The following is a 19443-nucleotide window of genomic DNA, read 5'->3' as shown; positions in this document are numbered from 1 at the left end:
TCAGACATCTCTGATCCCTATATGCATTACGGGATAAAGGGGAGTGCTGATGAAATTTTGCTGACGGGGGGGGGGGGGTCAGAGTTTTGTTGATGTTTGCTGAAAAGGTGGGAGGGGAAGGTGTCAAAAATGGCTAAAAATCTGCTGACATAATACTTGAATGGCCCCTGATACATTACACATTCCTTACGTACATATTGATTACTGCCACTGGACGTATACATGGTTTGAAAATGAAAATTACATGCTAATTGTTAATTACATTCTTGTTATATGTTTGTTTCAAATTTGATCATGTTTCTTTTTAGGTTGTATTTTCCCTTTAACAAGTGGTATGTTTTATAACTTAAGTTGAAGAATTCATTTACACCTTCATTATTAACTTTGTTCTTTATTTTTCACGTAAATAAAATTCATGATTGGTGGATTGAAGATTTTTTATATAAATATATATATATTTTTTTTGTTTTTCATGAGTGATCGAATGACAAGTTGTAATTTTTATACTCATAAATGCTGTTGTATCTTTCTCACTCAGAAACAGTAGTGCTGCAGTATCAGCTAAAAAGAAACCTGTAGTCTCAGTTAATGATAGTAGAGATTTACGTATCATCTTGAACGTTTTATATACATTTGTTGAGGTACTAAGAGTATCTGCTCCAAGTGACACTGAAGAAATGAAGCAGCTGCAAAAAAGCTTCGCTGAAGAATTGGGTATTCTATTAGTTGGTGTTCATTATGATAAAATACTGTTTAGTTATAAATAAATTTCAATTCAATTTTCCTGTTAAACATTAACTATGTTTTATGTATATTTTTATATTTCTAGCTCTACAATCTTCTGGTAGGGATCTTCTAGTACAAACTTTGTTCATTATGGTGGTAAAATACAGTGATGGGAACGCGCCACATTTTCCTATCAAGAAAATACTATTGTTGCTATGGAAAAGTATTTTGGTAAGTTTTTGTTATTTTAATATGATATAGGAGAACTGTTGTACCTTGAGCATAGTGAACCTAAAAACATTTGAAAGCTGTTTTTGGATTGTGAGAGATTAGAAAGACACAATCTTGCAACTGAATGTTGTTTCAGCTCTTTTTGACGTTGACTGATTTTGTAAGTAGGAACATTTTTATTCAAAAAATGTGTTTTGTATTTGTGGTGTATTTTCTAAACATTGCAAGTTTTGTGGACTGTTTGTAGTTATTATAATCTGTGGACTGTTTGTAGTTATTATAATCTGTGGACTGTTTGTAGTTATTATAATCTGTGGACTGTTTGTAGTTATTATAATCTGTGGACTGTTTGTAGTTATTATAATCTGTGGACTGTTTGTAGTTATTATAATCTGTGGACTGTTTGTAGTTATTATAATCTGTGGACTGTTTGTAGTTATTATAATCTGTGGACTGTTTGTAGTTATTATAATCTATGCCCTTGCTTGATATATGTCATACATATGGTCAATCATAACAAGCACTGTTAGTATTTACCCTCTCACCGGTATTATATCTTGTCTTTTTAAAAGTGGTGCTTCCGCCATATCTGAAAGACTAATTATGCGATCTGAGTGAACTAAGTGTTATTTTGAAGAGTATGTATTATAACCTATTTTGAGTTCCAAGTCTATCAAAAACTCAAAGATACTAGGCTATGAATTTGAAAAAGTTTGAAAATTTCCAGTTTTTCTTAAAACTTTGCCATATATGAAGGAAAAGTACAACCAGAATTACAAAAATTAAGCATGAATGTGTAGAGCACAAAATTTCTAAGAGAATGCCACCAAAAATACTAGGCCCCAACCCAAAACCAATAAGCTGCACTGTTAAGAATATAGAGGGTGATGCCTTAAAAGCCCTTGGCCGCAAATTACATTGGTCCATCTGCCATGATACATTTATTCTTATGTATTTTTTGGGTGTAGAATCTGAATCTGCCCTTAAAAATTAGCTAACACGTGAGGTTTTTATGCAATTTATATTTTTAGTATTTTTTTTAAGGTTTTTGTGTTGTTTTTTTTTTCTTTATAACATGCTGCACACCAGAATACATATATGAAATTATATCTGAGATTATTTGAAACTCTTTGTAATTGAACATATTACACAGCCAGTCTAATTTGGAAAGCACTGAATTACAAATGTCAGAGGAAAATGAATCGGAACACAAACAATCTTCTGAACTGTACAGACCTGATTAAGGCCTCAGCTCACAGAATAGGACCTGTATGATTTCGTCTACAACATACAACAATTATTATATAACCAAATGATATTAATATCGATACAAACAAAAAGACAAAAACATGAAGGTGATGGGAAAAAAACATTTGTTCATGAACTGTCATAATTCAAAAAAATCTCTAAATTTTCGAATACCATACAAGAACTAATAGAACTAATAGATTTTAGAAATGCTAGTTTCATAATGTTTCAGGAATTAGTTTTTGCATCAAGTTTTTGTCTAAGATTTTTAATATGGGAAATAGTGTTAATTAGATTAATGAACATTTTCTCGCTTTCTGATCACTGCTTTACCATTCTGTATCAAATGCGAATAACTAGCTTTGTCAATTAATCTACCAGAAATTAAGTTTCTAGCTATATTCAGGGCATACAAAACATTTTTAAGCAGTAAATTTTTTTTACCTTTATGTTGGGGAACCTCCAGCATGATATCTTCTCGACTACATATTTCTGTTGTTCCCTCTGCAATTGTGGTTTTTGAATTTTTTAGATCTGTAAAGTTCTGGAAAAATTTTGTGTCATTGCAGAAATGATCAATTGCTGCTGTATCAACTGCAAATTCCACGATGCTTGAGTTGATCAATAATGCATCAGCTAGAAAAGAAGTTGCACTTGGACTAGTAGCATGACCCGATTTTCAAGGTTCACTGGATTGCAGATGCCGCAGTTTCGCCCTGAATTCATACTCTTGTTTTGACTTTGTACCCTTCTGCTGTTTTCCAGACTGCTGTAGACAGTGTCTTATGACATGCCCTGGTTGACCACACCCAAAGCAAGTTAATCTTGATTTCTGATTTTCCATCTGGAATGCTGTCTGCAGAGAGTCACTCAGAATATCTTGATTTTCACGATGTTGAAGACAGCCGTATTTCGATATCAATGCTTTTCATAAGTTTTCTGATGTAAAGTCTTTATCCAGTAGTTGATACACTTGTATTACGACATTGTCATACTTTTGCAAGTTGGATAACATCTGGTACATGATTTTTTTCATCTACAACAATCTTGCCCGCCGATGCCAATTTTTAGTGACTCAAAAGGTGACCCATGAAAGCAGGCATGCTTTCGTCAGATTTTAGTTGACAGTTCATGAATTCAGTTCGTAGAGTGACAATTCTAGCATGGGTCATTGGAAACACATCCACACAAAGTTTCCCAGGTATCTTTAGCTGTTGTGGCTTCAGTCACTAAGTTCTTTAAACCATCTGAGGAGACACATCGTTGACAAAGCTTTTGAGTCCCATTTTCTCCACACTTTGAGTTCTTTCTCATTTTCTTGAGGCTTCAGCTCGGATCCATTCACTAGGCTAAACACGTCATAGTTCATTCATGAAAAGAATTTTCATGTTGAACTTCCATTCTTTGAAGTTATCACAATTTAATTTCTGAAATTTGAACATACTTTTTTTCTTCCACCGATGCCATTTCAAGGTCAGCCCTGCTTTCAAAAAGTAAATGATTTTCTAAAACTTGAGTTTTCACTTTCACAATTTAAGTTCCGATTTCTTTACAGCGTCCGAACCGTGAAAAAAAACCATGCTCTGCTCCCATTTGTTAAGGATTAACAACTTTCATGGTTCATAACAGCCTGTGAAATAACTCAAATGATTCGAAGTCAAAATGCGAGAATGAAAACAATCCGCATTTATTCAATCTAAAAACAGGTATATATATAAATAACGCGTGTGGGGAAAAAATGACGTCATTTTTTGACATAAAATTAGATGTGCATGAATCGGCGAAAAAACACTAACACCACCTCAATTTACTCATTTATTTACAATCAACATAATAGTGGAGTTTTGGGAAAAAAATGTATTTTAACTACTACTACTTTGAAAAATTATGTCTTGCAATCACCTTGTAGTAATGATCACTTAATAAATATATTTTAAAACTATTTTTCAGTCTAATAAAAAGTATAGTTTGTACTAAGATTGAATTTGTTTCACAATTAAAAGGGTTGATGTCATTTGCCTTTATGCACATACAATGGCATGGTGGGATGACAAAATAGTTGCCTGTTTCATTTCACTTCATTGTATTTAATTTCACTTTGTTTTTTATATATATATATATATATATATATATATAGGTTTCATTGTTTTTTATATATATAGGTTTCATTAGGAGGAGCCGAAACATTAAAACAATTGAAAAACAACTATCGTGAAGAAGCCAGTTTGCCACCTGTTTTGGAAGACACTGTTGAAGTTATCACAAGAATGCGGGCTGCATTGGTAGCCACATCAACTTTCATATCGGAAGCAGCATCAACTCCGGTATTGGCAGCCGCATCAACTTCAGCATCGGAAGCAGCATCAACTTCGCCTTCAAAAGTGGAAATAACTTCACCATCAGAAGCAGCATCAACTTTGCGATTGGCAGCTGCATCAGAAGCTACAGCAACTTCGCCGCAGAAAATGGAAGCAACTTTGCCATCAGAAGCAGCATCAGTTTTGGCATTGACAGCTGCATCAACTTCAGCATTGACAGCTGCATCAACTTCGGCATTGGAAGCAGCATCAACTTCGCCTTCAAAAGTGGAAATAACTTCGCCATCAGAAGCAGCATCAACTTTGCGATTGGCAGCTGCATCAGAAGCTACAGCAACTTCGCCGCAGAAAATGGAAGCAACTTTGCCATCAGAAGCAGCATCAGTTTTGGCATTGACAGCTGCATCAACTTCGGCATTGGAAGCAGCATCAAATTCAGCGTTGGAAGCAGCATCAAATTCTGCAGCAGAAGCAGCATCAACTTCGGCATTGGAAGCAGCATCAACTTCGGCATTGGAAGCAGCATCAACTTCCTTATCAGAAGCAGCAATAACTGTTGAGGGTATCGCAAAAATACAGGCCGCATTGGCAGAAATATCAAGTTCAGCAACTGAAGGTGTGTCAACTTCACATTCAAAAGTGGAAATAACTTCGCCTTCCGAAGCGTCAGCAACTTCGCCGCAGAAAGTGGAAGCAGCTTTGCCATCAGAAGCTGCATCAACTTCAGCATTAAAAGCGGCCCCAACTCTGCCATCAGAAACGGCAACAGCTGTCACGATAAAGCAGGTTGCAGTGGCAGAAACATACACTTCAGAATCTGAAGTTGTATCAACTTTGGCATTGTCAGTCGCATCAACTTCGGCATTGGAAGCAGCATCAACTTCGGCATTGGAAGCAGCATCAACTTCCTCATCAGAAGCAGCAATAACTGTTGAGGGTATCACAAAAATACAGGCTGCATTGGCAGAAATATCAACTTCACATTCAAAAGTGGAAATAACTTCGCCATCCGAAGCGTCAGCAACTTCGCCGCAGAAAGTGGAAGCAACTTTGCCATCAGAAGCTGCATCAACTTCAGCATTAAAAGCGGCACCAACTCTGCCATCAGAAACGACAACAGCTATCACGATAAAGCAGGTTGCAATAGCAAAAACATACACTTCAGAATCTGAAGTTGTATCAACTTTGGCATTGTCAGTTGCATCAACTTCTGCATTGGAAGCAGCATCAACTTCAGCATCGGAAGTAGCATCAACTTCGCCTACAAAAGTGGAAATAACTTCGCCATCAGAAGCGGCATCAACTTTGCGATTGGCAGTTGCATCAGAAGTGGCAGCAACTTTGCCGCAGAAAGTGGAAGCAACTTTGCCATCAGAAGCAGCATCAGTTTTGGCATTGGCAACTGCATCAACTTCAGCATCAGAAGCAGCATCGACTTCGGCATTAAAAGTGACACAAATTCTGCCATCAGAAACGACAACAGCTATCACAATAAAGCAGGTTGCAGTTGTATCAACTTTGGCATTGTCATTCGCATCAACTTTGGCATTGGAAGCAGCATCAACTTCAGCATCGGAAGCAGCATCAACTTCGCCTTCAAAAGTGGAAATAACTTCGCCATCAGAAGCAGCATCAACTTCGGCATTGGAAGCAGCATCAACTTCCTCATCAGAAGCAACAGTAACTGTTGAGGGTATCACAAAAATACAGGCTGCATTGGCAGAAACATCAACTCTAGCATCTGAAGGTGTATCAAGTTCTGAAACTGTATCAACTTTAGTACCAGAAGCAGAATCAACTTCCACATCAGAAGCAGCAACAACTGCTGAAGTTATCACAAAAATGCAGGCTGCATTGGCAGAAACATCAACTTTAGCATCTAAAGCTGCATTAATTTCAACATCTAAAGCTGCATCAACTTTGGCATCAGAACAAGTATCAACTTTGGCATCAGAAGCAGTATCAACTTTGGCATCAGAAGCAGTATCAACTTTGGCATCAGAACAAGTATCAACTTTGGCATCAGAAGCAGTATCAACTTTGGCATCAGAAGCAGTATCAACTTTGGCATCAGAAGCAGTATCAACTTTGGCATCAGAAGCAGTATCAACTTTGGCATCAGAAGCAGTATCAACTTTGGCATCAGAAGCAGTTTCAACTTTGGCATCAGAAGCAGTTTCAACTTTGGCATCAGAAGCAGTTTCAACTTTGGCATCAGAAGCAGTTTCAACTTTGGCATCAGAAGCAGTTTCAACTTTGGCATCAGAAGCAGTTTCAACTTTGGCATCAGAAGCAGTTTCAACTTTGGCATCAGAAGCAGTTTCAACTTTGGCATCAGAAGCAGTTTCAACTTTGGCATCAGAAGCAGTTTCAACTTTGGCATCAGAAGCAGTTTCAACTTTGGCATCAGAAGCAGTTTCAACTTTGGCATCAGAAGCAGTTTCAACTTTGGCATCAGAAGCAGTTTCAACTTTGGCATCAGAAGCAGTTTCAACTTTGGCATCAGAAGCAGCAACAACTGCTGAAGTTATCACAAAAATGCATGCTGTATTGGCAGAAACATCAACTCTAGCATCTGAAGGTGTATCAAGTTCTAAAACTGTATCAAATTTAGTATCAGAAGCAGCATCAACTTCTGCATCAGAAGCAGCATCAACTTCTGCATCAGAAGCAGCATCAACTTCTGCATCAGAAGCAGCAACAACTGTTGATGTTATCACAAAAATGCGGGCTGCATTGGCAGAAACATCAACTTCAGCATCTGAAGGTGTATCAAGTTCTAAAACTGGATCAACTTCCACGTCAGAAGCAGCAACAACTTCCACGTCAGAAGCAGCAACAACTTCCACGTCAGAAGCAGCAACAATTGTTGATGTTATCACAAAAATGTGGGCTGCATTGACAGAAACATCAACTTCAGCATCTGAAGGAGTATCAAGTTCTAAAACTGTATCAACCTTAGTATCAGAAGCAGCATCACCTTCCACATCAGAAGCAGCATTACTTTCGACATCAGAAGTAGCGTCACCTTCTACATCAGAAGCAGCATCATTCTCCACATCAGATGCAGCAACAAATGTTCCTATCACAAAAATGCAGGCTGCATTGGCAGAAACATCAACTTTAGTATCTGAAGGAGTATCAAGTTCTAAAACTATATCAACCTTAGTATCAGACGCAGCATCACCTTCCACACCAGAAGAAGCATCAACTTCTGCATTAGATGCAGCAACAACTGTTGATGTTATCACAAAAATGCGGGCGGCATTGGCAGAAATATCGACTTCAGCATCTGAAGGTGTATCAAGTTTTAAACCTGTATCAACCTTAGTATCAGAAGCAGCATCACCTTCCACGTCAGAAGCAGCATCACCTTCCACGTCAGAGGCAGCATCACCTTCCACGTCAGAGGCAGCATCACCTTCCACGTCAGAGGCAGCATCAACTTGTGCATCAGAAGCAGCAACAACTGTTGATGTTATCACAAAAATGCGGGCTGCATTGGCAGAAATATCAACTTCAGCATCTGAATGTGTATCAAGTTCTAAAACTGGATCAACTTCCACGTCAGAAGCAGCAACAACTTCCACGTCAGAAGCAGCAACAATTGTTGATGTTATCACAAAAATGTGGGCTGCATTGACAGAAACATCAACTTCAGCATCTGAAGGAGTATCAAGTTCTAAAACTGTATCAACCTTAGTATCAGAAGCAGCATCACCTTCCACATCAGAAGCAGCATTACTTTCGACATCAGAAGTAGCGTCACCTTCTACATCAGAAGCAGCATCATTCTCCACATCAGATGCAGCAACAAATGTTCCTATCACAAAAATGCAGGCTGCATTGGCAGAAACATCAACTTTAGTATCTGAAGGAGTATCAAGTTCTAAAACTATATCAACCTTAGTATCAGACGCAGCATCACCTTCCACACCAGAAGAAGCATCAACTTCTGCATTAGATGCAGCAACAACTGTTGATGTTATCACAAAAATGCGGGCTGCATTAGCAGAAATATCGACTTCAGCATCTGAAGGTGTATCAAGTTTTAAACCTGTATCAACCTTAGTATCAGAAGCAGCATCACCTTCCACGTCAGAAGCAGCATCACCTTCCACGTCAGAAGCAGCATCAACTTCCACATCAGGAGCCGCAACGATTGTTGATGTTATCACAAAAATGTGGGCTGCATTGACCCAAACATCAGCATCTGAAGATGTATCAAGTTTTAAAACTGTTTCAACCTTAGTATCAGAAGCAGCATCACCTTCCACGTCAGAAGCAGCATCACCTTCCACGTCAGAAGCAGCATCAACTTCCACGTCAGAAGCAGCATCAACTTCCACATCAGAAGCCGCAACAATTCTTGATGTTATCACAAAAATGTGGGCTGCATTGACAGAAACATCAACTTCAGCATCTGAAGGTGTATCAAGTTTTAAAACTGTATCAACCTTAGTATCAGAAGCAGCATCACCTTCCACATCAGAAGCAGCATCAACTTCCACATCAGAAGCAGCATCAACTTCCACATCAGAAGCAGCAACAACTGTTGAAGTTCTCACAAAAATGCAGGCTGCATTGACAAAAACATCAACTTTAGCATCTGACGCTGCATCAATTTCAGCATCTGACGCTGCATCAATTTCAGCATCTAAAGCTGTATCAACTTCAGAGTTTTCAGCCGCATCAACTTCAGAGTTTTCAGCCGCATCAACTTCAGAGTTTTCAGCCGCATCAACTTCAGAGTTTTCAGCCGCATCAACTTCAGAGTTTTCAGCCGCATCAACTTCAGAGTTTTCAGCCGCATCAACTTTGGCATCAGAAACAGTATCAACTTCCGTATTGGAAGCAGCAAAAACGGTTGAAGTTATCACACAAACGCAGGCTGCATTGACAGAAACATCAACTTTAGCATCTGAAGGTGTATCAAGTTCTAAAACTGTATCAACTTTAGTATCAGAAGCAGCATCAACTTCCACATCAGAAGCAGCATCAACTTCCACATCAGAAGCAGCATCAACTTCCACATCAGAAGCAGCATCAACTTCCACATCAGAAGCAGCATCAACTTCCACATCAGAAGCATCATTTCCCACATCAGAAGCAGCAACAACTGTAGAAGTTCTCACAAAAATGCAGGCTGCATTGACAGAAACATCAACTTTAGCATCTGACGCTGCATCAATTTCACCATCTGACGCTGCATCAATTTCAGCATCTGATGCTGCATCAATTTCAGCATCTGATGCTGCATCAATTTCACCATGTAAAGCTGTATCAACTTTAGAGTTTTCAGCCGCATCAACTTCGGCATCAGAAACAGTATCAACTTCCGTATTGGAAGCAGCAAAAACTGTTGAAGTTATCACACAAACGCAGGCTGCATTGGCAGAAACATCAACTTTAGCATCTGAAGGTGTATCAACGTCCGCTTTAGAAGCAGCATCAACTTCCGCATTAGAAGCAGCAACAACTGTTGAAACTATCGCAAAAATGGAGGCTGCATTGGCAGAAACATCAACTTTAGCATCAGAAGCAGCATCAACTTCAGCAACTGATACCTTTGAAAATGTAAGTTACTTTGGTTTAACCCCTTTTAAAAGTGATGAATTGCTCCCCCCAGTCATAAATTTTCTCATACAATTTTTTAATATTAGTCCTTCAAGCCTGGAGGCAATTTAAATTAATCTCATCTTGTAGATCAGAGGATTGTTTATTTAAAAAATGATAACTTTTTAAACTAATCATTGAATTAATATCTACCCGCCTTGTCCATAATATTATATAGTATTACCTAGATATATATTTTTTTTCTTTTCGGAATTTTTTTTTTTCTATTCCACCATGTCCAAATATCGGATTTATAACTCCGCCTCACATTGCTGTAACAAAGAAAATATCTTAATCACACTCTTTAATATGATAATTAAACAGGACATTTTTTAGTTCAATGGGCTAAAACATGCTCTTTACAATAATATCTCGGATCCCTACGTGTTAAGCAGCAAATGTTCATCACTCACAATTAGATATAATGAATGAAAATAATTATTATTGTTCACAAAGTCACATTCCTCTTTTGAATGATACCAAACATGCAGAGATCATGAAGTAACATAATGAATTAAAAAATTATAAGATACCTAGTTGGGGCTGCCACCATGTGAAATTCAGGCCTGATGTACAGATTTTGTCGCTCAACATTGAGGGGTTGAATAACTTTTAGTATAAAATATGTAATGGGTTTTTTTAAATGCTGTGAAGTCTTATACAATAGAACCTCTCCAATCCGGGTTGCTCTGGACCTGGTTGATTCCTGATTAGGAAATTTTCTAGATTATGGAACAAGTATAGTTTATTTTTAAAGTTTTGTTATTTGAAGCGGTAGGAAATAATGAGCCCTTATGTGTGATGTTTCTTTTGCACTTTGGTGTGCCTAGTGGATAACACATAGGTATTGTTATTTTTTTGGATGAGCATTTATTATTACATTAGACTTAGATTGATTATATAGGCATATATAGGTAGGCAAGCATTTATATATCAGAGCAGATGATCAAGACATCTTACCTTCTCGATGTCCAGGGTGGAACTCATGAATTCCCCTTACATAATGCTAGGTGGTGGTGTTAATTGATCTAAACACAAGTTGCATATTCTTCTAGATTGTTGACCATAGAAGCTTCATTTTAGATGGCATACCAGGTGCTCTTTGTCTTTTACTTCAAAGACTTCAGATTGAGACAAGTTGAGATCTTAGTGTTCCCTGTTCAAATCTGCAGCAGTAATGTCTATTTGGTGGATTTCTAGATCCTTCTCAGCAGCAATAGCAAGGAGCATTCCTGTGGATTTGATTTTGATAGCAGAGATGAATGTTTCTTTAACTCTTTAATGCCCAGATAGAAGACCTGGGAGGTTCGTGAAAATACCAGTTTTTTTGTGTTTGAAGTGGATTCGTCCATATTTCAACCACTTTTCTCTCCCCACCCTCCATAAGTTTCTATTCATGCTACCCTTTGCATTGATGTTCACCCTTTCATTGCAATTGATTTTTGGGAGATAATTTGTCTATTGAAAACACCCTTTTCCTCACACTATTATCTCTTTGTAAAATGTATTGAGTACCCTTATCTTTCTATAAATGAAAAGACTGATATGCATGTGTGTGAGTGCAACGAGGTGTGATCCATATAAGTCTATTGTGTGAGAGGGTCCACTGTGCCAGTAAGTGAGTGTACAGCAGCAATTTTTCGGCCTGTTGTCCCACAAATATTCATCTATCACCCTTAGCCTTAATGTGATTTTGCCAACTGCGCGTTAATGTTTATTTTTATAGATGTCACTCACACACACACAAATTTTAATATTTAATTCTATAAAACAGTAACTTTTGTGTTTGGGTCATTCCATGTCAAATCACCCAGCCATGACACCCATAGTCTCAGATTTCAATGATTTTTTTTTATTTGTTGCATTTACCATCCTTATTAACCGTGGGAAATATTATTTGCATATCTCTAAAACTTTTTGAGAAAAAAATGTTGAAATTTATCAAAAACTGATGCAGATTACTTTTCCGAGGCTCAATTTTTAAGCGCATTGTTTGAGAAAATAAATCATAACTTTTTCAATTTTCAATATATTCAAGTGAAATTTTCACTAAAGTGTTCACAAAAACATACAGAATATGAATAAAAATAATTCATATACTTACATTTGAAATTTACATGCAAAAAAATTATGTAAAATTTGTTTTTGTGGAATTTTTCGTTAGAAAAAATACAATTTTTCAAACATACTTTTAGACCAGAGGCACAGCAGTTACCAAAACAACTTTTATTTTAAATTACTCCTAAATATATGAAGTAAAATACTGGGGGAAAAAAATAATGGTTTTTTGACCGTTAATATGTTTATTCTGGCTCGCAACACAAAATTCATCGAAATAAGACTGGGTCATTCCAATTTCAAATCATTCAACTAGATACTGAAATGCAACCCATCATCCCGGATTCCAATTATTATTTTTTATTTACTGCCTCTACCATGCTTGTTGACCATGCAAAGTTTCATGTACACATCTCAAAAACTTTTTGAGAAAAAAAATGTTTTCTAACCTCACGAATGATGTCTCTTAGGGTAACCCCATTCAAGCAATATTATTTGTGAAAATATATCATAACTTTGCAGATTTTCAATACATTCAAATGAAATTTCCACTAAAATGCTCACAAAAAATGCAGATTATGAATAGAAAAAATTTAAACCTTAGAGGAAAAAAGTCATTTAAATTAAATTTTATTATTTTTTTATTTTTAACACAATTTTTTAAACACTTTTTTTTGGATGCACAGCATGAATTTTCAATTTTTTTAAAATTTCCTATTAATATATTAAGAATATAATAGGAATACTAATAATTAAATTATTAATAATTAATTATTTAATATTATTGAATAATAATTATTGAATAATTAATATTTACTGTAGAAAAGTAAACATTATTTTGACAGTTAATACATTTGAGTAACAAAACACAATTGTACTTATATGACTACATTAATTATATTTGTACATTTTGATTTAATATAATGATTCATGCTTAGTAAAAACAAATGTATATTTTATTTTTCATGTCCGCTTATACATTTATTACAGTATTCACTAAATTAAGTTTCATGAGTGGTTAATGCAATAATTTAAAACAATTAATAAATTTTAAAATTCTAGGATTAACTGAGTTCATGAAATAATTAGAAATGTTAATGTAATGTGTCAAATGGGAGTTGGTGAAAAAAAAAGGTTTTGGGTGAATAAAATAATTTTTCATATTAAACCTTCATGTTCAGATTCTTAGAAGTGTTCAAATTCCAAATAATTAATTTCACTTTTAATTGATCAATAAATATTTCTTATGATGCAACAAAGACGAACTTTTGCAATCTGATATATTTTTGCATAAAGAATTATTTTGTATTTGATAAATCCAGATAATATTAATCATATATATAGATTAATTTTTGAAGTTTTTTAACATGCTTAATTATAGTTATTTTACCACAACAGTGTTAAATTTTTTTTTAATTACTTTGATTTTTACAGCATATATTTTAATAAACATATTTAATGTATATGATAAATATGAAATTGTTATACTTGTGTGAAAAAAAATCTACATTATAATATTTAACACAAGCCTCTATATATTTTTCCCAAGAAATAATTTAAAATTGCTGATAAAAAGCCAGAATATGAGGCATTAAATCACAAAGAATGAAATAATTATCAGCTACAACCTAATTATTGTAGCTGAGGCAGATGGAAGAGAGTAGAATTGAAAACCTAATGTAATGTATATAACACCAGGTGGTGATATATAAGATGTGATGTTTCTTGTTGTGGTGATGATTGTAAAAAATAATAGCTTCTGTGAAGATATAAACTATGGCACACTGGTCTTTGTCCTTCAGAGGGCAGCTGGTGTCTTATTTAATTATAAGACTTTATCATCCCAGCAGGTGATGATAAAGTCACTGCTGCTGCTTCAATGCGAAAACTAAAACAAAAGTGTTAGAACTAAACTGCCCCCCCCCCCCAGATCAAATGATGCAAGTCTCAATTATGATCTTGCTGAAGACAGAAAATGTGCTCCATAAAGTAGCCTACTCCAGGGTTAGCAAATTTTTCTTATAACACAATTTCCATTTCAGCTATATATTTTATATCATTTTGGAATTCAAAGTAAAATGTCAGAAAAGATACTTGAAATTTATACTGGATCTGACTGTCATGAAAAGTGTTATGCAAAAGTGTAAAATCTGTTACCCATTACATCATTGGACCCATCGGACATCAATATTGAGGAGTGGAGCAAGTTCTGAACATTTATCTACTGTGTGTTTAAGCATCATAGAGCTTTTTTCTCAAAGTATGAAATATATCCGGAAGCATGCTTTAATCCTTTAAAATGTCATAAGAAAAAAATAAAAGGTTTAAGGATAGTAAACTTGTATTTTTCATGTATAAATGAAATAAACGGTTGTACAAAATCAATTCCAGGGCAAAAAATATGTCATGCCTGTAGAGACAGTGAATATAAACAACAATAAATTAGGTGAAGAAACTCAATACTGTGAAGAGATGAACAATGATAGTAATGCAGAGAAGTAACTTGAAAAAATGCCAATTATTAAACAAGAAGCACTTGAAGAAATAAATTCATCTCTACAGAACATAGAAGAGTCACCAATTAAACTTCATAGGGTAGCTCCACAGTGCAAGTCAAACAATGCCAAAAGAAAAGTTGAATCTGCTTGCAACACTTTAAAATCAAATGTTTGTAAAGTTTTCGAAGAATTACCAGAAAATGAATCTCAAAGCACACTTAATGAAGTTATTAAACAGAAAGCAAATACGATTATTCTGATAAAGTTAATTAGAAATAAGACTCAATTTAACCATCACAACAAGGGGGAAAACTGCAAATTTTAACTCTGGCCCCTGCTTTAAGAAAGGGGAACAAGGAAAAAAATCTGAAGAGTTCAATGTCACTGAATATGCTGTGCGAAAAGCAGGAGAGCTTTTGTAAATGAAAAAGCAAAGGTGAGCCATTGTGTTTTTATTATAAAAAGAATCAAAAATTAAATTTCAACGATTTTTTTGCAATCTTATTTTTCAATGCAAAGGTTTAAATTTTCTTTCCTAGTCATAATCTACATTTTTTTGTGAGCATTTTAGTGGAAATTTCATTTGAATATATTGAAAATCTGCAAAGTTATGATATATTTTCACAAATAATATTGCTTGAATGGGGTTAGCCTAAGAGACATCATTCGTGAGGTTAGAAAACATTTTTTTTCTCAAAAAGTTTTTGAGATATGTACATGAAACTTTGCATGGTCAACAAGCATGGTAGAGGCAATAAATAAAAAATAATAATTGGAATCCGGGATGATGGGTTGCATTTCAGTATCTAGTTGAATGATTTGAAATTGGAACGATCCAGTCTTATTTCGATGAATTTTGTGTTGCGAGCCAGAATAAACATATTAACGGTCAAAAAACCATTATTTTTTTCCCCCAGTATTTTACTTCATATATTTAGGAGTAATTTAAAATAAAAGTTGTTTTGGTAACTGCTGTGCCTCTGGTCTAAAAGTATGTTTGAAAAATTGTATTTTTTCTAACGAAAAATTCCACAAAAACAAAGTTTACATAATTTTTTTGCATGTAAATTTCAAATGTAAGTATATGAATTATTTTTATTCATATTCTGTATGTTTTTGTGAACACTTTAGTGAAAATTTCACTTGAATATATTGAAAATTGAAAAAGTTAAGATTTATTTTCTCAAACAATGCGCTTAAAAATTGAGCCTCGGAAAAGTCATCTGCATCAGTTTTTGATAAATTTCAACATTTTTTTTCTCAAAAAGTTTTAGAGATATGCAAATAATATTTCACAGGTAAATGCAACAAATAAAAAAAAAATCATTGAAATCTGAGACTATGGGTGTCATTTTGGCATTTTGCCGGGTGATTTGAAATGGAATGACTCATTTAGCTTTTTTTTTGTTTGTATGATATATCAGAAACAAAAGGTAACCACAAATTATGTGATGTTCGTGGAATGCTTTATGAATGCTGGTACAAAATTAAATAAATAAATTCTATCGCACAATTCAGTAAACACAAATGGTTTTCACTCTGTTCCATTATATCATTCCCCAAAACTTCAGCAATTGTGACAGAGGTAATTTTTTGAGAAAAGAAATCAATTTATATGTATATAGTGAGTCTTGATTTGGATCACCCCTTTCAAAAGCAGGCTTTTGTTTTGTATTCATTAAGAATAATATGTAAGCAGAAAAAAGGGGTGGGTGGGAAGAGTTGTATCACCTTTGCATACTTTTAATGGCACGGTAGGTGGGTGGAGGATTGAACAATGATTATTTTAGAGAAACCAATCAATGAACCAAAATATGAAATTTGAAAATAAAATCTGAATTCGTGAAAATTGGATTTAACATTAGCTAAGGGTAGGACATAAGTACATTTTCATTCACTTCCAAAAAAATCAAATACTTCCGATAGAGCTAATGACAGTGGCTTATTTACAGGGGGGACAGTCAAGAACAATTACGTTATAACAGGAAAATGGCGGCAACATTTGAATAGTCCGTTGGCAGCAAAGCCATAAGAGGACAAGCAATAGCATCAAACATTTTGGTTACCTAAGCTCACTCACACACACAGATAGATTTTTAATAAAACCATATTGACACCTTTTTTGCCATAGCATCAATTTTACCTCGACCACGATAGCGTTTTTTTTTTAATTCTATAGATTCGGGGGGGGGGGAGGTGTTTCAAACCACTTTGGTGGCTACCTTGAGCTTCCACAAATTTCTTGCACATTTTATGAGCTTCTGTACTTCTCAGCAAAACCGTAAAGGGGGGGGGGAGACTAATTTGACAGTCACTAATTCTATTGTACTATCACTTTTACCCCACTTCTGAAATACTAGTTGCCCCCAACAATTTTCTTTTTTTTCTTCAGCTACTGCCTTTTAAGAGGCGGAAGTGCGGTGGTTTAAAGTAATTTATTCAATGAAACTCAACATAACTAAACATAAAACAGTTAAGATTAAAGCATCTCTCACAAGCACACAGCACCGTGATACTGAACTAAAGGCAGGATTAAGTGTGTGTGCACAGAGGAGTCTTCTGCTATATAGGCAGATAGCTCATGATGGATTGATATCGGCAGCATCTGATTTACATATCCAATCGCAACACTGCCCTGCCTCAGTGTCTCACGCTACTAATGCGTGTTATAAAGAATTGGAATGTGTCTCTGGTGTATTGGTTAGCACTCTTGTGCCCGGTATGCAAGGGGACCCTGGTTCGATTCCCGGAGGAAACCACTTTTCTTTCCCAGTATCAGTTTCAGCATAACATCCAGAAAATTCAATTTCTCAGTATATTTTGGGCCAAAAAAATACCATCTAGTAATACAAAATATAAAAATAGTTCAGATTTTTTTCATTCTTCAGAGATCTTTTTTTCAATTCTTTTCCCTGAAATCTAGGCTTAGGAGAAAGTTGTGGCATTCGATATTTATTTTCTTCTCTCAGGTTTTATTTTTTTGTCCCGGAGGAATGGATGGGTGAGTAGCAACAGAAAAGAACAGTGCCAATCTGTAGCCACCTTATATTGGGGCAGACATTATATGGGTGGGGCAAAAAAGCTATTTAGACTGGATGAACAAAAAAGAACTTTTCTTTCTTTGTCTGGACCTTTCAACATCTGTAATATTCCCCCTGAAGCAGTGTTCTCAGGATCATGCAATAATTCATAGAGGAGGGGGACTGTAATAGACCACGGCAGTAGGGAGTCCTCTTGGGAACAATATTGGTTTTTCGTAGAAAGGGCATGATCTTCCCCCCTCCCCATCATGGAGCAGGGCTGTTAGACCTTTGGTGGGTCTGCAAGCCAGAGCTTTTGCTGAGGGGGCTCTGTAGTGAAAATTTATAGCATGAAAAAACAATGATGGTGATTGTTCCATGCCTTAAAGCTGCAAGGGTCCATCCTTGTGGTGGATGGGTGAAAGGGCACCACGAAATTTTTCTGCCGCGAAAATTTTTTTTGATCATGTCGATCTTTACAGAGTAGCTGTAGTGAATGACGAAATCATAAAGTATACGCATGCGACAGAATGAGAGAGTTCAAGAGAAGACCGACATTGAACTCGTTCGACATTAATTGTGTTGCGACATAATTTTTAGGCCGAATTTAAAGGACTACCACAGTGCTTCCATAAGTGTGCTGTAGCATCTCCTATATGCTACGTCCCGTGATTCGAACATCCATAATGTAAGTCATTGGCAAAACTCAAAGAAAATATTGACAATTTCCAAATTAAATTGTTTATTATTTCACATCCACATATTTGTTAAACAAATCAATTTATACATAGTTGAACACAATTGCCGAATTCTCGATATATAACAAGTAAGACCTCACGCAATTATGTCAGCAAGGATCCAATCAGGCTAAGAGAATCCTGACGACCTCTCTGAGGAATCAGACAATAATGTCGCAAATCGTGATTCACCAATCGGCACATCGATGACACTGCACACAAGATTAGATGTTTGTTGACAGGAAGATGACACACCAGAGACACTAGTGAGATCTCATCATGTGAAGAAGTTGACCATCGCTATTCATTGCAAGAAGCCCTAATCACATCTCCCAAAGCAGAATGTGCTGAAATGTGCGACGTATGTCGCAGAACAACCAGTGCTGTTGCAGAACAATCTGGAAGAATTTTAAGAAAAGTGTAGAAAAACGCTATTATGTATATGAGAATTTTTGCCGCACAACATTCTTAGTCAGCTGAAGTTTCGTTACAGAACATCGCAAAACATTCTGCTTTGGGGATCACATCACTACTGGATGTATCACGATGACATCAACCACCTCATTACCTTGTGAACTTACATAGATATCTATTAACTATATCTGAGAATTCATCAACTACCTAGACCAGCCGCAGTAGCATGAAACAACACTCGAAAATATTAGTTGAAAATGATGTTAATTGGTTAGGGAGAGAGCTTCCTGCTCTACACCCAGATCTGATTGTTGACGAAGCTAGATGAACGGAAGACTGAAGGCAATGCTGAAGCTTCAGCCAGGAGAATATATATCGGCGGAGAACAGGTTTTTCGATGGATCAATCGGCATACTGTTGACCTTCGCCACACGGAGAAAACTATGACGTCACTCGATGGATTTGCATACTGAGAGGTGGCTTGTAATTATCGTCACAGTATTATTTTTCTATGAATGACAACAGGTAAAAAGATGGATGAAGTTAATCAGGCTTCTGCCATTGTTTACACAGATAT

General features: G+C 35.8%; 1 protein-coding gene across 1 annotated transcript in view; it reads left to right on the top strand.

Annotated features, from left to right (window-relative positions):
• LOC149085001 (uncharacterized) overlaps window positions 1–19443 on the top strand; it is a 117278-nt gene that overhangs the window by 42060 nt on the left and 55775 nt on the right. The window contains exons 5-7 of the mRNA XM_089232749.1: window positions 539–714; window positions 830–957; window positions 4368–10100. Coding sequence (XP_089088875.1) covers window positions 539–714; window positions 830–957; window positions 4368–10100 — 6037 coding nt within the window. The remainder of the gene's footprint in view (window positions 1–538; window positions 715–829; window positions 958–4367; window positions 10101–19443) is intronic.

The sequence above is a fragment of the Pholcus phalangioides genome, unplaced genomic scaffold, assembly GCF_987345545.1.
Source record: "Pholcus phalangioides strain wild (caught in Gottingen) unplaced genomic scaffold, Ppha-v1.0 ptg000007l_1, whole genome shotgun sequence".
Taxonomy (NCBI): Eukaryota; Metazoa; Arthropoda; class Arachnida; order Araneae; family Pholcidae; genus Pholcus; species Pholcus phalangioides.
Note: the sequence above shows the minus strand (reverse complement) of the source record. Positions and strands in the feature narration are given on the sequence as shown.